A 20,867-nucleotide genomic window follows, 5' to 3' on the forward strand; every position below is an offset into this window, starting at 1 on the left:
AAATTTGTTGAATACAGTGCGAGGCATCGGCTTCGCTGTAGAATTCCCGGGCGACGATGTCCTCAAACAGTTCTCCGCCGGTGACTCTGTAAAAGTATTTTACGTTTCAATTATATTCTGCTAACATGTTGCGTGGAAAATTGTGGAGTAGCAGAAGAACGTTTAACTTCGGAAAATAAAGAAAAAAATTTCGTAAATATGTAGTAACGAAAGCTTGTTTTTTAAAAACCGTTTATATTCTAATCATCATATAAAAAGAATAAATATTTTCTGTAATATAATATATGTATGTAAATAAAAGTAGTGTAATAAAATATCTGACTTCATAACACACACATATAAAGATAATTATTATATCAAAATACAATTTAAATATTGCGCAACCAAATAGAATATCTCGAAGGATCTGCGTTAGAACTCGCGTATCTATACTATTGATATTCTTATACATATATGAGGATTTAGTGATTATGTGAAGTTCTTAAATATAGTTATTTATTTGTTTAATGATAAATATCCTGCTCGTACTTCAATTTCGAAGTCTGTCGAACGTTTCCAAAGAACGGATCAGTTAAGGATGAATTGAAATATAAGAGATCAAACTACTACAACTAACAATAAACCTCTAGCAATTTTGCAAATTGTTATAGAAAACCTTTATAAATGCCTTTCAAAAATAGTTCAATAAAATAATATTAACAAAATTTCGATTTGGAAAATCCTAAAAAAAATAGTCAAGTATAAAATTCGCTTTATTCGAGAATTGTCAGAGAATGATTTTGATAGAAAAATTGAATTTTCTGATGAAATAATGACACGCTTTAATAACAATTTATTGATAATATTATAATAGTCAATTTTTTAATTTGTTTTTCTGAAGCTACTTTTGAGTTAAATGAATGTGTTAATCGTCATAATTGCAGATATTAAATTGATAAAAATCTTCACTGACAAATGAGACTGTCATACGCAGCATTTTTAAAAGGTGAATGTTGGGCTGGCTTATTGGTTTTTATACTGTTAAGTCTATTAAACTCCATGATTCTTTTTTTCACTCAATACTATATCCCGATACTATAAAATCTATAAATTTTAAGAAACCAAGAAATCTAAAAAGCAAGTTTCAACAATTTTGAACCTATAACTTCAATGCAAGATGTTAGTTCTAACTAATAAATAAACAGTTTTTGTCACAAAACGACGATGTCAGAATTGAATCCTTTTGAAACTAAAATCACTTTATGATTTGACTTGATTATATAGTTTATATATATATACCCAGATAGCCAAATCTGTCAAGAGCATGTATTAAAACTGTGTGCTATATATTTTTGCCAGCAAAAAAACTGCAGATTTTATACAAAACTTGTTATATCAGATAATGATAGCAGAACGTTGGCAGAAATGTTATAAAATCTGCTGACATAATTTGGCAGCAAGTCAGTAGCAGAAATCAAGCAGGATTTGTATAGAATTATCATAGCAGATTGGTAGTAGAAACCGAGCAGGATTTGCGCAACGCAGTTTGGTGTCAGATTGACGGCAGAAATCGAGCAAGATTTGCGCGCGCACAATCTGATGGCAAATTGACAACAGGATCTGCATTTTGCAGTTATTTAATAGTTCCTTCACCTACCGCTATGTGATGTATTTTCTCGCAATCAAATTTCTGTTAAAAATAGATATAAAGTCTGCAAGTCGTGACTATTAATAAAAGATCAAAAGTATATTTTTCTATCAGTTTAATTTTTGATATCTGACAAGTCTAACATGAGAATATTAAACTTATTAGAATCAATAGGATATACATGAAAAATTATCCATTTACTTTCTATTTAAAGCATAAAGCAGAATTTAATTCTCATATAAATTATATCTTAAATTTTATAAATTATATAAATTTAATTATTTTTACAATTTATTTTATTAATTTAATTAATAGATTAAATTGAACATTTAATTGCTATGTGAGATATAACTACATACAATATAATATGTTATACATTAAATATCATATTTATGAAAAAAAAAATTATAAGTAGCGGATAACACGTCTTATGCATCTGTTATATTCATCGAAAAATATTGAATTTTATTATACTTATATATTCAAATGGCAAGGAACTGTGCAGATCCTGCTCGATTTCTGCCGCCAATCTGCTATTAGATTGCGTTTGACAGATCTGTTCGGTTTCTGCCGCCAATCTGCCATCAAACTATATGTGCAGATCTGCTCGGTTTCTGCCGCCAATCTGCTGTCAGATTTTGCTTACTAACTATGCTAGCAGAATATCATCAATTGCGGACACAGTGGATAGGAATCTGCTGTAAAGTCATGATTAGATCTGCTGTCATACTGCCGATATGCTGCTAACATTTTGCTATCTGGGTATATATATATATATATATATATATATATAAAATACAAAACTGAAAAACGATGAAACTAAATATAATCATCATTCAGATAAAAATGCCGCTGACATTCAGATTCTAAACTCTTAAGTCGATCGCCTGATAAGCGCTCTTCGAATATCTAAACAGAAACTGATATTTTCCCAATAAAATGTCATAGAGACCAAACAGTAATAAACCAGTAATAAAAAGACAAATGTGTCTCTCAATGGAAAATAAATTTTAATCCGACACATACATACATTTGCCTTACAAATCAATCTTTATATATCTGCGTTGCGATGAAATTTAGAGAATATTAAAAGTGTCAATCCTATATAATCCTATATGACTGCACCCTATAACTCTTCATTGGCTAAAGACTATTTTATTAAATAAGTTTCCAAAAATATTCAAACCATCCATTTCTTAAAGATGCCTCCCGATTTACAGAAAGTTCTTATTAGAAATATTAATTCGTTGAACCTTTTTAAGTATTCAATGGAAGAGCCGCATGCAATGACCAAAGATATATGCAAAAGTACCCCTTCAAAACAGAGATTCAAACAATAATCACAGTCGAATATGCATTATCATTATTATTAGACGCAACAGTCTTTTCATTACTATACCGCACTTCTGAGCATCCAGTCTATTTCGCGATCTGACTTAAAATACTATATAGTCTCTCTTGGGAATCCTGTCTCGTGTCATGCAATAGTGCTATTAATTCAAAATTTATGTTCCAATGAAAATGTTCTCAAATCTTATTTGTACATTGTGAGTTAAAAATATTTATTCAATTTCCTTATTCACCACCAAGCTCTCAACAAGATAATTGTAAATAGAGATGCGCACGAGACGAGATAAATCTCGATCTCGTCTCGATCTCGTCTCAAAATCGGGACGAGATTCAAGATTGAGATTACTTGTAACCTTCGAGATTGATATCGAGATTCAGCATATCAAGATCTTGACGAGATCAAGATTATTTAAAATTCTCGTCGAGATTTGGACAAAATATTTTATTATTTTATCGATCGACGACACATATGGCGCCGTGACTGCTTTGCCGTAAAATTGGCTTATGTGTCGCGTAACATAAGGTTCTCACGTAAGGTGGCGTAAGACGCTACGGGCCTACGGCAATGTACGTGTTTTGTTAAATTTTGTTAAACACATTTATTTACTTTTGTATTTTTACTTACTACATTACCTTTGTCTAGAATTTTAATATAAAATTGCTTATTGAAAACTTATTGTTCATATTATTTTAGGAGTTACATTTACAAAATTATAAAATGTAAATATGCAAACATATACAGGGTGTTCCATGTAACATAGGAAAGCTACAAGACATCCAGTATAGATTCGAATTATTAATAACTTTAGAAGATGCGCAAAATAATTGACAATAACTTTTGTAACTAATTTTTTGGTCTAAAATATTTATTTTATTTATGTACAGGTAAACGGGAGATATCCCTTTAAAACAAATTAAAATAAAATAAGTTGAGAACATAGAAAATGTACAAAGTTATCGCTATATGATTACGCACAATTTATAACATTAAGAGCCTATCGCAATAAAACTAAAACACAGGAAGGAAATAACAAGTCTATCGTAGACAATGGGATAACGTTCGTCTGAAGGTGCAGAGTGATGATTGAAAGAAATCTACACGATCAGAGAACTCATTCGCCAGCATGCAGATTCGATTCAGGGGCTTGTATCTTCCATAAGAGGTACGGTGAGACTCGACATTAAATATGACGCCCTTCCTGAGAGGCCTAGCCGGAGCACGCAGCCCCACATACTCTAGGAGCTCCGAACATGTAATACTCCCATTAATCAATTTGAAAAAAAACAGTAGATCTAGAAAAGTGCGTCTATTTGCTAAAGTAATTAGCCGCAAGTTATTCAGCATATCATCATAAGAGTGATCGAAAAAGCGCATTGGATTATCCGTTATGAAGCTCACTCTACGCAAAAAGCGGTGTTGGATTCCCTCAATCTGAATATCATATTTGGCATAAAACGGAGCCCAGACAATGGAGGCGTACTCCAAATGAGGTCGTACTAGCGCACAGTATAACAATCTTAAGGTGTGCACATTATTAAAGTATTTGCCAGTCCGCAAGACAAAACCCAGTTTTCTATACGCGCAGTTCGTGATACTCATTATATGCTTCTCAAACGATAGATCAGGGCAAAAGGTGACCCCAAGATCGCGTACAGAATCTACCTCAGAGAGACGCACCCCGTTTATCGAGTACTCATGCATGCAAACGCTTCTCCTCCGACTAAAGCGGATTACATGACATTTCGCTATATTAAACTGTAGTTTATTAACATTACACCAACGCTCGAGCCGAAACAGATCAAGCTGCAACAGATCCGCGTCCTCAAGGTTATTTACTCGTCGAAAAACTTTTAAATCGTCCGCATATAGTAGAAATTTACAGTGATTAAAGACCTTGTTAATGTCATTAATAAATAGATTGAAAAGAAGCGGGCCCAGGTGAGAACCCTGGGGCACGAGACGCAGAGACAGCAGAGACGCTATATCTTTTAAGTCTTTTAAGAAAGGTTAAGGTAGGAATACCAAGTATATATAGTATACAGTATACATATTTTTCTGCTAAAATTATAACAGATACATTCATTTATACTCACAAACAAACTATTTTTTGTATTGCCAATCTCGTCAAGATCTCGTCGAGATCGAGATCAAGATCGAGATCATATATTTGAGATTCTCGAAAATTCGAGATCGATATCATGTATTTTAGATTTTTCGAGATCAAGATTGAGATCGCAGAAATCTCGTCTCGTCTCGTCTCGTGCGCACCTCTAATTGTAAATCAGCATTTGCTGACTCCAGTCACTGTCGTTTCATCTGTGCTCGCATTAAATATATATTCTATTATAATATAATCTTTGATTTCTATCAGTCTTCACTGACGTTAAATTTCCTGCTTTTACAATTAATTGCTGCGCTTCTGTTGCTCTTATTCCTTTAATTTCCCCTATATTACTGTAGAGTTAAATTGTTTATATTTATAACTAGTAGATCCATGGGATTTTTCCATTAATTTCCTCTTCGCTACTTGCCAGGTTATTTACAGTACAGTAATACTAGTAGACCCGTGAGCATTTTCTTTTTAAATTTTTGCTCTACTGTTTCACCTTTCACCTTTTTATTATGTATTTTTTTATTATTTATTTGCAGAATACTACAAAAGAATAAAGAATCACGTTCGCAAAATATACGAAGAATTGTCGAAATAGACGAATAAAATTTGTAGTTTATGCTTGGCAAATTCAACTATTAAATTTTAACTTATTGTTAAACGCATGCTTTGGCAATTAAACCTACACCTACACAATTTAAATTTAAATCTACAACTTCAATTTTAATTTTAATTTAATATATGTATATGTGAGCGGCGACTTTTACATTTTTGATCGTCCTTGGTCCTATGTAATAAAAAATTAAATTTTTTTACCAGGAAGGAATCGCTTTCGTTAGTAGACACAACCTTAGCTGCATTAGGGATAACAATATCCCAACCTTTGTCGGAACCAGGGGAGATATAAATAAAAACATCTTATTAAAATTTTTGTCGAAGGCAAGAAAAATTTTGACAGAATGACATCATACGTATCGGATACCAGGAAAAAATACATACTCCCAGACAAGAATATGCGAAAAACATTACACAGAAGGTCGGCACAGATACCTTACTTTCGACAAAAAAGTAGAAGATTTCGAACATAAAAATATGCGTAAAAATTGGAAAAAACTAAAAGATGCAATTTATCAAAAATCATTGATCTTTAAGAGTTTGAGATCTTTAAAACTCCAAGAAGCCATCAATGAAGACCACAGAAATCTTACAGCCAAAAAAGACACCAAAAAATCAGACATCGCAGAATTCCAAACAACCATCCTTTAGGATAAAATATCAATGAAAAGAGAAAAATTCCCTTGGCAAGCTAGACTAAGTAAACAACTAGAAAGGCAACAATAAGGATAAATTTATTATTATCAAGATCATAGAGTTATAAAATTCTTTTTTGTCTACTCCAATTGAATCCCTGATCAAACAGTTAGATTCAATATCAATATAGGAAATAGAGTCACTTAGAAAAGAATTGAAAAGCCTCCGGACACCAAGATTGATTAGAATATGCATTCCAACAGAGGAATAATATATGTCTCTTCAATCTTTCAAGTTAATAAATCAGAAGAAACTAAGAGATTTATAATTAATTCAAATCGGCTAAATTAATCTAAATAAATTCATAGACACACCACACTTCAAACTGAAAAATCTAAGCGTGGCAGCTAACTTACTAACATCAAATTATTTGATGCATGTTACATGAGCCATGTTGACTTAAAAGACACATACTTTACGATATCAACTCACGAAAGTCATAGAAAATACTTTCGTTTTGATCTGAAGGGAAAGCTCTACAAGTTCACCTGCTTACCATTTAGACTCAACTCGAGTCTCTTTATCTTTACAAAAATTATGCGCTCGGTCGTGAGCTATCTCCGGGAACGAAGGGTTACGCGATGTTGTATATTTTGATGCCTTCCTGATTTTAGGCAATTCCTATGAAGTCTGTAAAAATTCAATACGAGAATAGTAATAGACAGTATAATACAGTAATTGGATCTTACAATTAATTTCGAGAATAGTACAATAAAAATTTCAGCAGAAGATGTGAATTTCTAGGCCTCACTTTGTTTTTTCTACTTAAATGAACATCGAATATCGTGAGATAAGCGAGCAAAACGATGAATATTCAGGAATATATCTAGAAGACTTAAGATGATGAGCAAAACGCTATCTATAACATATAAATTGATCAGACGTGACTACTACGTGAGAACTATCTTCTCGGATGCCTCAGATTCAGACTGGGACACTTTTTTGCAACAAAGAGAAAGCACAAGCTTTGGAGCTTTAAAGAGAAGTTTCATCATATTAACGAGATAGAACATAACTGCTTTATAACTGCTTTCTCAGCACTAAAATTTACTTAAATATCGACAACTATCAGGTTCTATATGTAAACAACGAAAGCGATATTGTATAAAAACAAAATGGGAGGCATACAATATGTGCAATATAAAATTGGTATGAAGATAGATGTATCTGGATTTATGCAGAGTATATTGCATCCAAGGAGAATGTAGAGACTGATCAAGAATGTTAATGCAGAAATATTGACACTGATTGGGAATGAGCGTCAGATGCCTTTGAGGAAAAAATACGTCGATTTGGCAAATTAGAAATAGATCTTTTTGTCTTACGTTATAATGCTAAATGCGATAGATTGCTCATAAGACAAAGATCCAAGCACAATCACGATAGATGCGTTTACGGTAAAATGGAATATATTTTTTTTACGTCTTTTCCCCATTCTCAATGATTCTTAGGACACTAAAGATTTCTTACGATCGGACACAAGAAATCGTTGTCCCCTTATGAGACTTACATCATTCACTTGTTCGAAAGTTTATCATGATCATAGGAATGATATCAGGGTGGCGTACGAAACGATTTATTCGATTCAATGATCGATATTATGCTGACGTTGGTAGAGGCACCATAAGAAGCCAACGTTGCACTGTGCATTCGTTTACACTTGCTTGACCCCAAGCATTATTGATTTTGCGAGCTGTGTTTGGGCTGCACTTACACCATTTCTAAACTCATACAAATAAATTTCACGAAAATTGCGTTTTTGCATGTTGACTTCAATCAACTTAAAACTAAAATTAAATTAAATTTATATTTAAAATGAAAGCATAAGAATGAAGAGTAAAACCTAACTGCAAGATCTCATATCATGTTACAACTCTCACGCAATTCTCTCTTAAGAGAAACAAAGTTAAAGATAGATAATGTAGAAACCTGCATTATTTTTCGAACAACCTAATATTACACTAAAAAAACTGGGAAGATTATGATTTCCGTGGCGCCGAGATTTGACTATGAATTCTTGTTAAATGGATCATCTGAAACAAAAGTTCAAGATTGGTCAAAGTCGCTATCGCTCATAGTTTCGGAGATATCGACCTTTATTTATCGTAATTATATGGACCCATGTAAAACTTCGCTTTGCGTTGCAAAGTATATGCGTGGGCACAGTGGGTTCCGCCCCGCCCCTCCTACGGGGGGGCTCCACTACCAAAAACCTAGACACACAGGTTCGGGTTGAACCTCGCTTCGCATGGAAAGTTGCAAACCCATGTGGAACCTCGCTTTGCGTGGAAAAGTGTATGCGTGGACACAGTGGGTTCCGCCCCCTTGCGGGGGGCTCCACTACCAAAAAACTAGACACCTTCGCGTGGAAAGTTGCAAACCCATGTGGAACCTCGCTTCACGTGGAAAAATGTATGCGTGGACAAAGTGAGTTCCGCCCCCCTGCGGGGAGCTCCACTACCAAAAATTTAGACACATAAGTTCGGGTTGAACCGCGCTTCGCGTGGAAAGTTGCAAATCCATGTGGAACCTCGCTTCGCGTGGAAAAGTGTATGCGTGGACACAGTGGGTTCCCCCCCCCCTACGGGGGGCTCTACTATCAAGAAACTAGACACATAAGTTTGGGTTGAACTTCGCTTCGCGTTTCTTTGGGTTTATGCGTTTGTTTGGGTTTCTCTGTTTCAACCTTCAACATCATATAATACTATGATTCTTCCAAAAATTTACTTACGCGAGTTATTTCGTTTTTCGAATATTGCGATAATAAAAGATGGATATCTCTAACATTATGACCAATAGCGACTTCGACCACTCTTAAACTTTTGTTCCAAATGATCCATTTAACAAGAATTCATAGTCAAATCTCGACGCCACGAAAATCGTAATCTCCCCAAAAAAACTGATAGCACTTTTCCGAAAAAAAATTTAATACCAATCTATACAAAAAAGAGTTAAAGGTGTTTTAAAATTCTTAACTCAAATCTTAAACCCGAGAGAGTAAAACTACGGAATGCTGAACACAGCTCGATCAGCTCTGATCTTAATTCTTGACTGTGATATCACGGAGGAGAATTACATTAAGCATTTCTTTAAAGGTATTTATAAAATATAAAAAACCAAATATACCGACCAAAATATACTCTAATGCTTAGAATGTATCATGAACATTGGACTAAGTAAAAGACTGGTATCCTTTGGAATAACTCAGTTTCTGACAAATGTCTAATAAACTGTTAATATTAATAACGCTAACAACAGCAGTTACAAAATACAAACTCTATCCTTGATTAGTAAAGACAACATATAGTTTAAACCGAAAAAAACAGAGGTAAAGATCCAGGATCTAAAAAAAAGAAAAACATCAAAAGTTAGCTTCAAACAGCCTTTCTTTGATCTACCTGTTCATGATATACAAATAACTAAATTCATTACATTATTAATTTAGACATACACATTTTTGTTTTGATAAATTTATGCGATAAAGATCTCATTATTTCTTTTTATGTATTTTATATTTCGCGCCTCGTAGAGATGGCGCCTAGTGTGTAAAGAAGAGAGATCTCTCTCTCTCTCTCTATCTGCGCGCAGCCGATTAATTGTAAGCCAGTATAGTATCGTAATCTCAGTGTAAAGGATATATTCAATAAATAGATATAAAGGTAAACGAATTCACAAATTCAATCCATACGTGCATAACACCGGTCTCCACTTGGAGACACAAACATATTGGTCCTTCGAGCCGGATTCTACGGCAGCAAGTCGTGCATATAACCTAAAAATTCGTGTGTGAGTTGATCACGCGGTCAAGCAGCATATCGAAAATCATAAAGCGAATGTTTGCAATTCGATATTATCGCTGCATTATTAACTAAGATTGGCATTTTTTGGTGTCCATTCACGCTGGTACAATCGTTAGTCTCAAAGAGTCTACATAAAATCTATCGAAAATGACCGACGTTGCCAGTCTCAAAGTGCATAAGGCCAAGCGCGGGCAAATAAAATCAAGTCTCACGAGATCCCATACATACCTGACCGATCTAAACGTGCCAGAAGTAGCTATAATTGAATTACGTCAACGTCTACAAAAAGTGAGCGAGCTTTGGAACGTTTTCGATGAGACACAGGCGGCAATTGAAGAGCTTGAGCCTGGGGAGGAGAATGAGCCAATTCATTATGACGAGAGAGCAGTATTCGAAAACAAATATTTTGCAGTTACTGTTCAACTAGAAACATTGATTAATCGCAAAGTCGAAGCAGCATTGCCTACTCAGCACTCTCGTCACCATAACGCTACTCAAAATGTGCCAAATAGCAGAGAGGGAACTCCGTTATCTCAGGCAAGTAACTTTCCAAATGAACACCTAAAACTACCACGTATTAATTTACCCACTTTTTCAGGGAATTATGAACAATGGATCCCATTCCGTAATATGTTCCAAAGTATGATCCACGAAAATCCGATGCTTCCAAGTGTACAAAAGATGCAATATCTTATTTCTGCATTGACGGACGAGACTAAGGACGTTGTTAGTTCTCTGGAGGCTTCCGAGGAGAATTATATTGAGGCTTGGAGAATGCTGAAGGAGAGATACGACGATGACTAATAATTCTAAAAGTCTAATAATTCAAAAACATGTCAAGGCATTATTCGAGCAACCTGTTCTGCCCAAGGAGAATCATCTCGCATTACGACGTTTACTAGATAACGTATTAAAACATATACGAGCTCTTAAAGCTCTGAAAAGACCCACAGGTCAATGGGACAATTTATTAATTCATCTGGTAACTAGTAGACTTGATCAAACGACGAGTAAAGAATGGGAAATTACAATAAAAAGAGGTGAAATACCTACTTTCACTCAATTGCTGGATTTTCTAACGCAACGCTGCAGAGCTTTGGAAGCGTCATCTCGCATTTATCGGGACACGCCCATTAATCCAAAGGGTGTCAAATCCGATAAAATCAAGGGGACAGCCGTCCACGTAGTCACGTCGAATATTATGTGCGTATATTGTGGACAGGAAGATCATTTTATTTACAAATGCGCTAGATATTTGGGACTAGATATGGAGCATCGCATAAAGGAGGCAAGATCGCGCAAATTATACTTAAATTGCTTAAAGGCCGCGACTCATCAGGCGAAGCAATGCGGATCTGGATCATGCCGGAGATGTAACAAGCGTCACAACACACTGCTTCATCTGGATCAGACATCTAAACAGCAAGAATCTACCATTACAAAGTCGACGCCCCCTTCTTCGGACAAGGAAGCAATAGTCGCTACGAGTGTAAACCACGCCGCAATCAAGCAGGAGCGGCAAGTAATCTTAGCAACAGCTATAATCAATGTTCTCGATGCGGAAGGCAGTTTGAAGGCTTGCCGTGTTCTGTTGGACAATGGCTCACAATCCTGTTTCATCACGTCTGGTTGTGTCAGGAGATTAGGTCTTAAATCACGAGCTACAAATATACCGATATACGGCCTAAGCGAATTGTCCACACAAACGCGTGCCATCGTTAAGGTAAAATTACAATCTAGAATTAATGCCTTTCAAGCTGAGCTCGATTGTTTAGTAATTGAAAAAATTACTCAAGCCCTTCCAATTAATCGAGTTAATCTACATTGAAAATTCCGGAGGGTATAACATTGGCGGATCCTGAGTTCAACCATCCATCAGACGTGGATTTACTACTGGGAGCAGAGATTTTCCTAGATCTATTGTGCATCGGAAGAATTAAACTTTCGAGCCGCCAACCAATTTGGCAGAAAACATTACTTGGATGGATCGTTTCTGGCAGTTTTATGACGCAAGATCAATCGGTGAGAAACACGATTTGTAACTTGACGGTTAGCGAGCAGTTCAAGCCTTGTCCGTTTCTGGCAAATTGAACATGTTGAACGACAAAATACTCGAACTCCTGAAGAAAGGATTTGTGAAAAACATTTTGCACAAACCTACAAACGCAATGCTGAGGGTCGATTCATCGTCACACTGCCCACGAGGCAGGAGAAACTTCAAGATTTAGGAGACTCAAGAGACATTGCCATTAATAGATTCAAGATTCTGGAGCGTAAATTGGAGCGAAAACCTAAACTGAAAAAGGAATATGTTGATTTTGTACACGAGTATCTGAACTTGCAGCATATGAGACAACTTCAATTTGACGATTCAACGAGTGAGGTGAGTCCACACTATTATTTGCCGCATCACTGTGTGTTGAAAGAAACGAGCACCACCACTCGAGTGAGAGTTGTCTTTGACGCATCTAGCAAGACAACAAGCGGATTGTCCTTAAACGACGTGTTAATGGTCGGCCCTGTTTTGCACCAGGATTTGTTCTCAATATTGCTACGTTTTTGAAGTTTTGAATATGTCTTGACAGCAGATACAGCCAAAATGTACAGGCAGATTTTGGTAAACGATGATCAAATTCCTCTACAACGTATTGTCTGGCGCGATCAGCCTTCTGATGACCTTAAAACCTATGAACTAGTGACGCTAACGTACGGAACAGCACCAGCTTCCTTCCTAGCTACTAAAGTCATCCATCAGCTAGCGGATTTGGAGGAGAGTCAGTTTCCTAAAGGGGCCATGATAGCGCGCAGAGACTTTTACGTTGATGACCTAATAACAGGGGCGAATACCAAGGAAGAAGCTCTGATTATTCGTAAGCAAATCATAGAATTACTTCGAAAGGGAGGTTTCACACTTAGGAAATGGGCTTCAAACAGCCAAGAGTTGTTAAAGGATATCTCTGAACCTTCCATTAGTAACGCCATATTAGAACTGGACAAGGACGGAACCTCGAAAACTCTAGGAGTCAAGTGGAATCCTTCAAAGGACGTACTGCAGTACGTAATCACCATGGATGCGCCGGAATCGAGATCTTACACAAAACGGTCAATTCTATCTAGTATTTCTCAGATATTCGATCCTCTCGGGTTATTGGGACCTGTAATAGTAACCGCCAAAATCATACTTCAAAAGCTTTGGAAATTGCAGATTGAATGGGACGAATCATTGCCCACGGATGTCTATACGGAGTGGTCAGATTATATCATGAGGATACAAGAACTCAACAAATTCAGTGTACAGCGAAAAGTCATAAGTGCTGGCCCTGATAAACAGCTGGATCTTCACGGATTTTGTAACGCAAGCGAGCAAGCATATGGAGCCTGCATTTATATATGTAGCAAAAATTCGCACGAATTTCTTCAATCGCAGCTGCTGTGCTCCAAGTCTCGTGTCGCCCCACTCAAAACAATTTCGATTCCTAGATTGGAATTATGCGGTGCACAATTGCTGGCTCAATTGATGAACAAAGTCAAAGGCACCTTGGAGCTTAACATTCACAAAGAATACTACTGGACAGATTCATCAATAGTTCTTCATTGGATCAAGGCCACTAACAAAAAGTTGCCCGTATTTGTGGTACATAGGATCGGCGAGATTCAAGAATTGAGTTCCGTCGGAGACTGGAATCACGTAGGTACGAAGGAAAACCCAGCTGATATAATTTCACGAGGGGTTACTCCAAAGGAATTAGCAGATTCAATATTATGGTGGAAGGGGCCTGCGTGGTTGCAGACTGGCGACTACATCGGATACCCTTCGAAGATCATAGATATAAAAGAGAGCCAACAGTACGAGTTTGATAAATCGGTAATCACAATGTCCGTACAAGAAGATATCGACCCTTTCGCTAAATTTTCAACGTATAACAAGCTTATCCGAGTGACAGCTACTTGCATACGTTTCGCTCGTGTCTGCCGGAAAGAGAAAGATTTCAATTCCATAGGACCCTTATCAGTAAACGAAATTGAGTACGCAAGAAGGAGCCTCATCAAGAGGGAACAGCGATTAATTTTTCATTGCGAAATAAATGCCTTACAGAATAGTGCAGTGATGTCGCGCACAAGCTTACTGAGAGATTTGAACCCATTTTTGGATAAGGACGGCATTCTGCGCGTTGGGGGCAGATTGAGGCATTCAGCACTTCATCGTGATGCCAAGCATCCCATATTGCTTCCTTAGCGTTCAAGATTAACTGAACTCATCATCAAACATAAGCACGAGAAGAACATGCATGTCGGAGTCGAAGCAACTCTCGCTACAGTACGATTGCGGTATTGGCCAATCAGGGCGCGCGGCACAATCAAGAAAATACTTCGTCAATGCATCATTTGCTTCAAGTCCAAGCCACGAAAGTCAGAACAATTAATAGGAAATTTACCGAGTAACATATGCGAGACCATTTAGCATCATAGGAGTGGACTTCTGCGGTCCAATTTATGTTCGTGAAGGAAAACGTAAAAACAGCAAACATATTAAGACTTACGTGGCGGTTTTCGTGTATATGGTCATAAAGGCTGTGCATTTAGAGGTGGTTTCTGACCTAACAACGGATGCTTTTCTCAATGCCTTTAAGCGATTCATTGCTCGACGAGGAAAACCAATGGAGGTTTTCTCAGACAATGGCATTAACTTCGTCGGAGCTAATCGGGAGTTAGAAAATCTAAGGAAATTGTTTGCACAAGAAGAGCATCAGCACAAAATTATCAATACAATGTCATCGGAAGGTATTAAATGGCATTTTATACCACCTCGAGCCCCGCATTTTGGAGGTTTATGGGAGGCGAACGTCAAATCTTTTAAGAATAATTTTTAGTAAGGTGGCCTCAAACGCAGCATTAACCTTTCAGGAAACGTCTACACTTACAACGCAAATAGAAGCAATTCTTAACTCACGCCCACTAATCGCCCTTTCATCAGATCCAAACGATTTGAGCTATCTTTCCCCTGGTCACTTCCTTATTGGCGATTCATTAGTATCCTATCCTGAACCAGATGTCATGCAACTCAAATTAAATCGATTATCAAGATGGCAGCGATTGGAGCAGATTCGACAACACTTTTGGAAACGCTGGTCGTCTGAATACTTATTGCAACTACAACAACGTACCAAGTGGCAAACGAGCCATGGTGCACAACTTCAAATCGGCCAATTGATTCTTTGTCGAGAAGATGGACTGCCCCCTTTAAAATGGGCACTAGGAAGAGTGCAAGAAGTCTATCCCGATGATGATCAAATTGTCAGAGCAGCCGTTATTAGAACGGCCACTGGAACTTTCAAAAGACCCGCTGTTAAATTAAGTATACTTCCTTTAGAATCATTTTCGAGTGTAGAAAAGTAATGTGCTGTCATTTACAAGAAAACACTACTATTATTTTAGCTATGATTGTTCGTCTTAGTTTCATGTTTATTTGTATCTCTGTTACTGTTAACATATTCTATCTTATTATTGATAATCAAAGATTATCAAGGCGCGCGGTATGTTCATGATATACAAATAACTAAATTCATTACATTATTAATTTAGACATACACATTTTTGTTTTGATAAATTTATGCGATAAAGATCTCATTATTTCTTTTTATGTATTTTATATTTCGCGCCTCGTAGAGATGGCGCCTAGTGTGTAAAGAAGAGAGATCTCTCTCTCTCTCTATCTGCGCGCAGCAGATTAATTGTAAGCCAGTATAGTATCGTAATCTCAGTGTAAAGGATATATTCAATAAATAGATATAAAGGTAAACGAATTCACAAATTCAATCCATACGTGCATAACACCGGTCTCCACTTGGAGACACAAACACTACCGTTTCTCGAAAAAAAATCAAAGCTGGGTGTGACGCTCACCTGAAAGAGATATCTAGAAATTATTTTAAAAAATAGCAAAAAAAGACTCATCATCATCATAGAGTCCTCAGTCCGAAGACTGCTTGGACGCGTATCTCCACCCTTTCTTATCCTGGGCCAACCTACGCATCTCCCTAAAAGTGGAGTATCCCATGTCTCTGACAATTTGCGAGCAGTAATCTAGTCTGAGCCTACTCCTGCCTCTCTTTATTCCTATCTCCGCTTCCAATATGTCACGAACTAATCCTTCATGTCTCAATAAGTGTCCTATCATCCTATCTCTCTTATTTCTTATCGCACTTCATATATTCCTTCACTGTTCACTCTTTCTAATACTTCCCCTGCTGACCCTATCCAAAGTTCGTAGATTAACGGGCGGAACAGGAAAAGTCTTCCCACTCGTTTCACATATGTGGAACCAAAATGGCGGCCGCTAGATACCAGATATTCAAACTATAGTTTTATTGCTCCCTGTCAATTTAAAAAGAGGTTAAGGATAAACAGGAGTTCTTCAAAAAGTTAATATGATTGAAATTACATCGAAAAATAATAAAATAAAAGGAATGAAATGTATTGGAACTAACCTAACCTAACCTAATCTAACCTAACCTAACCTGAATTACTCATAGCCCACTACCACTCTTTACTCTTCTCATACGACACACACTCACACATACTTCGTGGATCCAAAATGGCAGCTCATACGAAGACATTCCCTGTTCCGCCCGTCAATCTACGGACCTTGACCCTATCTATCCACGGTATTTTTATCATGCGTTTGTAACGGGTATTTCAAATGCTTCCAATTTTTTCTTATCCGCTTTTGCCACAGTCCATGTTTCGCAACCGAACAATGTCGTCCACACATATGTCACATCTTTAAAAGTCTTTTACGAGTTTCCATCGCCTCCGGAACTAGTGCTTTCTTTCTGTTAGGTGCGATTCGGCCCTGTGCTAATCTTTGTTTTATGTCCCTACTGCTTCTATCATCCTAGGTTATTTGACTTCTCAGAATAGCAGAAGTTCGCTACCTCTTCGAATTCCTCCCTTCCAATTTGTATTTTAATTTTAGTCCTGTCTTCGCGTCCCTTATATATTAAGATTTTGGTTTTTTTTTATTGATTTTTATACAGTAGTCCTCTGTCAGGACCGTTTCCATTTCGTTCAATGCCACTTCCAATTCCTTTTTGCTAGATGCTAATACCACTATATCATCCGCGAATCTAAGCATATTTATTGTTTGCCCTTATATGTTAATTTCAAAGTCTGCTCTATCTTTAATATTACCAATCGCTTCTTCGATATATAAGTTAAAAATTAGTGGAGATAACGCATCTCTGTCTCACTCCCTTCCTAATATTCTCTTCTCTATGTGCTTTCTGCTCAATTTCATCTTTGTATAAATTACCTATTATTCTTCTATCTTTATATTTCATTCCTACATTTTTAAGTATTTCATTTTTTATTTTACATTGTCGAAAGCTTTTTCCAGATCTACGAATTCTATATAGATCTTCCTTTTCTGTCTTGTTTTTTCTATTTTCTATTACCCGTAGAACTAGAATAGTCTTGCGCGTTTCCCTGTTTCATCTGAACCCGAATAGGTTTTCTCCTAATATTCCTTCTGTTCTTTCTCTTCATCTTTTCGATTCTTTATCTCAACAAAAAAAAAGAATCAAATGAATAAATTTCTTCACAAACTATCAGCAAATGGATAAAAAAAAACATTCTATTCAAATGCTGAACAGACGAAGACTTTACTGCGCATAGCATGTTGCGACTTCGACAGTCTTTAAAAGACACTAGATATTAATAATATCAGAAACGTAGCAAGATCGTTAAATTCAGCAGAAATACTTGCCCATTATTATAATAGACTAATAATTGACAATGATAAAAATTTTGCATCGACTGTTTTATGTGGTGATTAGTAATATAAATTGAAGAAATTGGAAAATGATAAAAAGGAAAGAAAGCAGAGAGAATGTTGTGTCCCTAAATGTGTACATTGTTATCTTGAAAACAAGGTACAAAATGCAATTAACCGATCAAACGAACTGAAAGTGAAGTTAGATCAAAATTATATGATCGCCTCGTTCGAAGGAATTAGGTCCCGCCCCAAAAAAAGCAATGCTTAACCCTAAAAGGTTAGATAATAAAAGAGAAACAGAGGAGGCTTAGAAAGTATCACCACTCGAATCTTTTATCTCTGAAATTTGCTAACGCTGAATGGCAAAAAATAGCAATATTACATTGTTATCCCGAACGAGGTAGGAAAATATAATTTCGATCAAACTTCACTTTCAATTCGTTTGATCGGTTAATTTTTTCTTCTCTTGTGTGTGTGTGTGTGTGTGTGTGTGTGTGTGTGTGTGTGTGTGTGTGTGTGTGTGTGTGTGTGTGTGTGTGTGTGTGTGTGTGTGTGTGTGTGTGTGTGTGTGTGTGTGTGTGTGTGTGTGTGTGTGTGTGTGTGTGTGTGTGTGTGTGTGTGTGTGTGTGTGTGTGTGTGTGTGTGTGTGTGAGAGAGAGAGAGAGAGAGAGAGAGAGAGAGAGAGAGAGAGAGAGAGAGAGAGAGAGAGAGAGAGAGAGAGAGAGAGGAAAAATATTTAATAAACACATTATGTTTATACATGAATTATGCATTTTCTATAATCATTCAAAATTGGAATCACTAATATTTAATAAATAAATAATAATAATAATTCTAGCATACTTACAGATCAAAGACGAGATAATGAAAATTCTCTTCTTGTATACTATCGTGCAATCTCACTGTAACAGAAAGAATGATAAGACATAAAATTACTTGTCACAATAACTTCTTATTGCAAATGGTTCCTATATTCAAACATATTTTAAAAAGTACATAGTAGGCATGATATTACTATTATTAAGAACTGTTCCATTCTTTAGTTATATTAGTGTTTGTTATAAATTCTCTGTTTTCTTCAATAAAATCAAATAGCATCCAATGTAAATTTTGTAAAAAGATAACGACAAATTAATTTCACAAAGGATGCACAAAAAACAGAACTACTTTCTTTATCATAAAGAACACACACGTGTAGTAATGAAAAAGCGCGGGAAAGAGATAAAAAAAGAGGGCGCGGTAATAGTACTAAAAAAAAAAAAAACTAAGCGACTTATCTACAAGAGTAATGCGGGGTCTACAATAGAGTCGTAAAGTCGTAAGTCATAAGAAATTGACCAATCACAGTTAAATGTGAGGAGAATAATCGACTGTGATTGGTTAATTTCTTACGACTTATGACTTTACGACTCTATTATAGACCCCGCATAAAGGCCATTGCACGTCATAGAGAAAAATTATCATAACGTAATAAGAATGCTTGACTGTGATTGGACGATTTGCTTACGGCCTTACGATTACGACTAAAATTTTTGTACGTGCAATGGCCTTAATAAAGAAAAGAATTATACTAGTCGATAAAAACAATTTCTTCAATACTCCCGCTTTGGTTTTATCGATGTTATTCTAATTATTATTCTTGTTTAAGATGATATTTTCCCTTAATCCCAAACGCCTCTCGATAATGTTGAAATTGCTGTTGACGTAGTAGATTTGTCAAAATGTCTGCATCCTGTTCCTTCGATGCTACGTATTCCAAGCAGGAACTTCTTTTCTGCTTACTGCTCCTATATATAATGAAAACGTATATCGATGTGTTTAATCCTCTTGTAAAACACAGAGTTTTTTATCAGGTTTATGGCGCTCTGATTATGTATGTATAATGTTGTGGATAAGTCGTTGATTGTGAGCAATTCATTATTGAAGGTTTCTATCCAAGTTATTTCTTTAGCCGTTGGCACGCGGCCATGTACTCCGCGTCTGTGGTTGATAACGCAACAACATATTGTTTCTGCGAGTTCCACGAAATCGTTCCCGCAGTTAGTTTTAGGACATAATCCGTTGTCGATTTTTGTGTTTCTAGGTTTCCAGCATAGTCTGCGTCGCTATATATGTATAAGTAGCTCTTTCCTTTGGTCACACATGAACTCGAATCCATGGTTGATCGTTTCTTTTAAATATTTTAGTATTCGTTTCACAACCTTTCAATGGACTGTTAAGGGTTTTTCCAAGTAACGGTTGATCTGATGAACAGCGAACGTAATATCTGGTCTGGTTACCACCCACAGATACATGAGGCTTCCGAGTGCTTTGCAATGGAGCGCTGTCGTGGCATTTTCATCTTCGAAGAATGGCCACGGGATTGACTTCTTCCATTTTGAATCACAGGATCCTTTTTGCATAAGCCTCTTGATGCAGAAAGATTGATCCATCGGATGTTTGCTCTATGTGAATGCGTAGGAATATGTTTGCGTTGTGGTGTATTATTTCGAATTCGGTCTTGAGTCCGTTAACAAGCTTGTCTAAATAAATCTTGATTCCACGCTTCCACGCCACTATCAATCCATCGTCTATGTAGATCGCCAAAATTAATTTTTGGTTTTGGTTTTGGTTTGTAAATATGCATGGGTCTGCTCTTGTTGCATGCAGATCGAATTTTTCTAGGAATTCAGTGAAGCGTCTGTTCCAGCAACAAAAGGATTACTTTAGACCGTACAGACTACGTTTCAATTTGCATACTCTATCAGTCCCATTGTCGTATTCTTCCGGTTGTTGCATGTAAATAGTTTCTTTGATGTCTCTGTACAGAAAAGTCATCTTTGCGTCAAATTGCTTTATCTGCATGCTTTCATAAGAAGTTACGGCAAGAACAGTTCGAATTGAATCGAACCAAA

At 36.4% G+C, this 20,867-nt stretch overlaps 4 protein-coding genes across 4 annotated transcripts; 3 read left to right on the plus strand and 1 right to left on the minus strand.

The window, feature by feature from the left end:
- Positions 1–4,013: 4,013 nt before the first annotated feature.
- On the minus strand, positions 4,014–4,577 carry LOC145944317 (uncharacterized). The gene has a single exon (XM_083052583.1). It carries the CDS (start codon positions 4,575–4,577, stop codon positions 4,014–4,016), a length of 564 nt encoding a protein of 187 aa, XP_082908709.1.
- A 5,769-nt stretch (positions 4,578–10,346) lies between these two features.
- Positions 10,347–12,762, plus strand: LOC145944319 (uncharacterized). The gene is made up of 5 exons (XM_083052584.1): positions 10,347–10,740; positions 10,798–10,925; positions 11,041–11,922; positions 12,039–12,221; positions 12,376–12,762. The coding sequence occupies exons 1-5, from the start codon at positions 10,347–10,349 to the stop codon at positions 12,760–12,762; spliced, it is 1,974 nt and encodes a 657-aa protein (XP_082908710.1).
- A 36-nt stretch (positions 12,763–12,798) lies between these two features.
- LOC145944320 (uncharacterized) lies at positions 12,799–14,436 on the plus strand. The gene has a single exon (XM_083052585.1). The coding sequence runs from the start codon at positions 12,799–12,801 to the stop codon at positions 14,434–14,436; it is 1,638 nt and encodes a 545-aa protein (XP_082908711.1).
- A 48-nt stretch (positions 14,437–14,484) lies between these two features.
- On the plus strand, positions 14,485–16,107 carry LOC145944321 (uncharacterized). The gene is made up of 4 exons (XM_083052586.1): positions 14,485–14,609; positions 14,662–14,981; positions 15,091–15,592; positions 15,987–16,107. The coding sequence occupies exons 1-4, from the start codon at positions 14,485–14,487 to the stop codon at positions 16,105–16,107; spliced, it is 1,068 nt and encodes a 355-aa protein (XP_082908712.1).
- Positions 16,108–20,867: the final 4,760 nt, after the last annotated feature.

This window comes from Prenolepis imparis, unplaced genomic scaffold (genome assembly GCF_030444845.1).
Source record: "Prenolepis imparis isolate NDT839.2.m4 unplaced genomic scaffold, iyPreImpa1.0 SCAF_13, whole genome shotgun sequence".
In the NCBI taxonomy this organism is placed as follows: domain Eukaryota; kingdom Metazoa; phylum Arthropoda; class Insecta; order Hymenoptera; family Formicidae; genus Prenolepis; species Prenolepis imparis.

Coding starts and splice junctions, on each gene's coding strand:
- LOC145944317 (XM_083052583.1), bottom strand. CDS start 4,577: ATGAGTATCACGAACTGCGCGTATAGAAAACTGGGTTTTGTCTTGCGG.
- LOC145944319 (XM_083052584.1), top strand. CDS start 10,347: ATGACCGACGTTGCCAGTCTCAAAGTGCATAAGGCCAAGCGCGGGCAA. Junction 10,926..11,040: donor CGGACGAGACTAAGGACGTT/GTTAGTTCTCTG, acceptor AAACATGTCAAG/GCATTATTCGAGCAACCTGT. Junction 12,222..12,375: donor TTATGACGCAAGATCAATCG/GTGAGAAACACG, acceptor CGCAATGCTGAG/GGTCGATTCATCGTCACACT.
- LOC145944320 (XM_083052585.1), top strand. CDS start 12,799: ATGTACAGGCAGATTTTGGTAAACGATGATCAAATTCCTCTACAACGT.
- LOC145944321 (XM_083052586.1), top strand. CDS start 14,485: ATGCATGTCGGAGTCGAAGCAACTCTCGCTACAGTACGATTGCGGTAT. Junction 14,982..15,090: donor CAATACAATGTCATCGGAAG/GTATTAAATGGC, acceptor CCTCAAACGCAG/CATTAACCTTTCAGGAAACG. Junction 15,593..15,986: donor TCATTTTCGAGTGTAGAAAA/GTAATGTGCTGT, acceptor TTCAATAAATAG/ATATAAAGGTAAACGAATTC.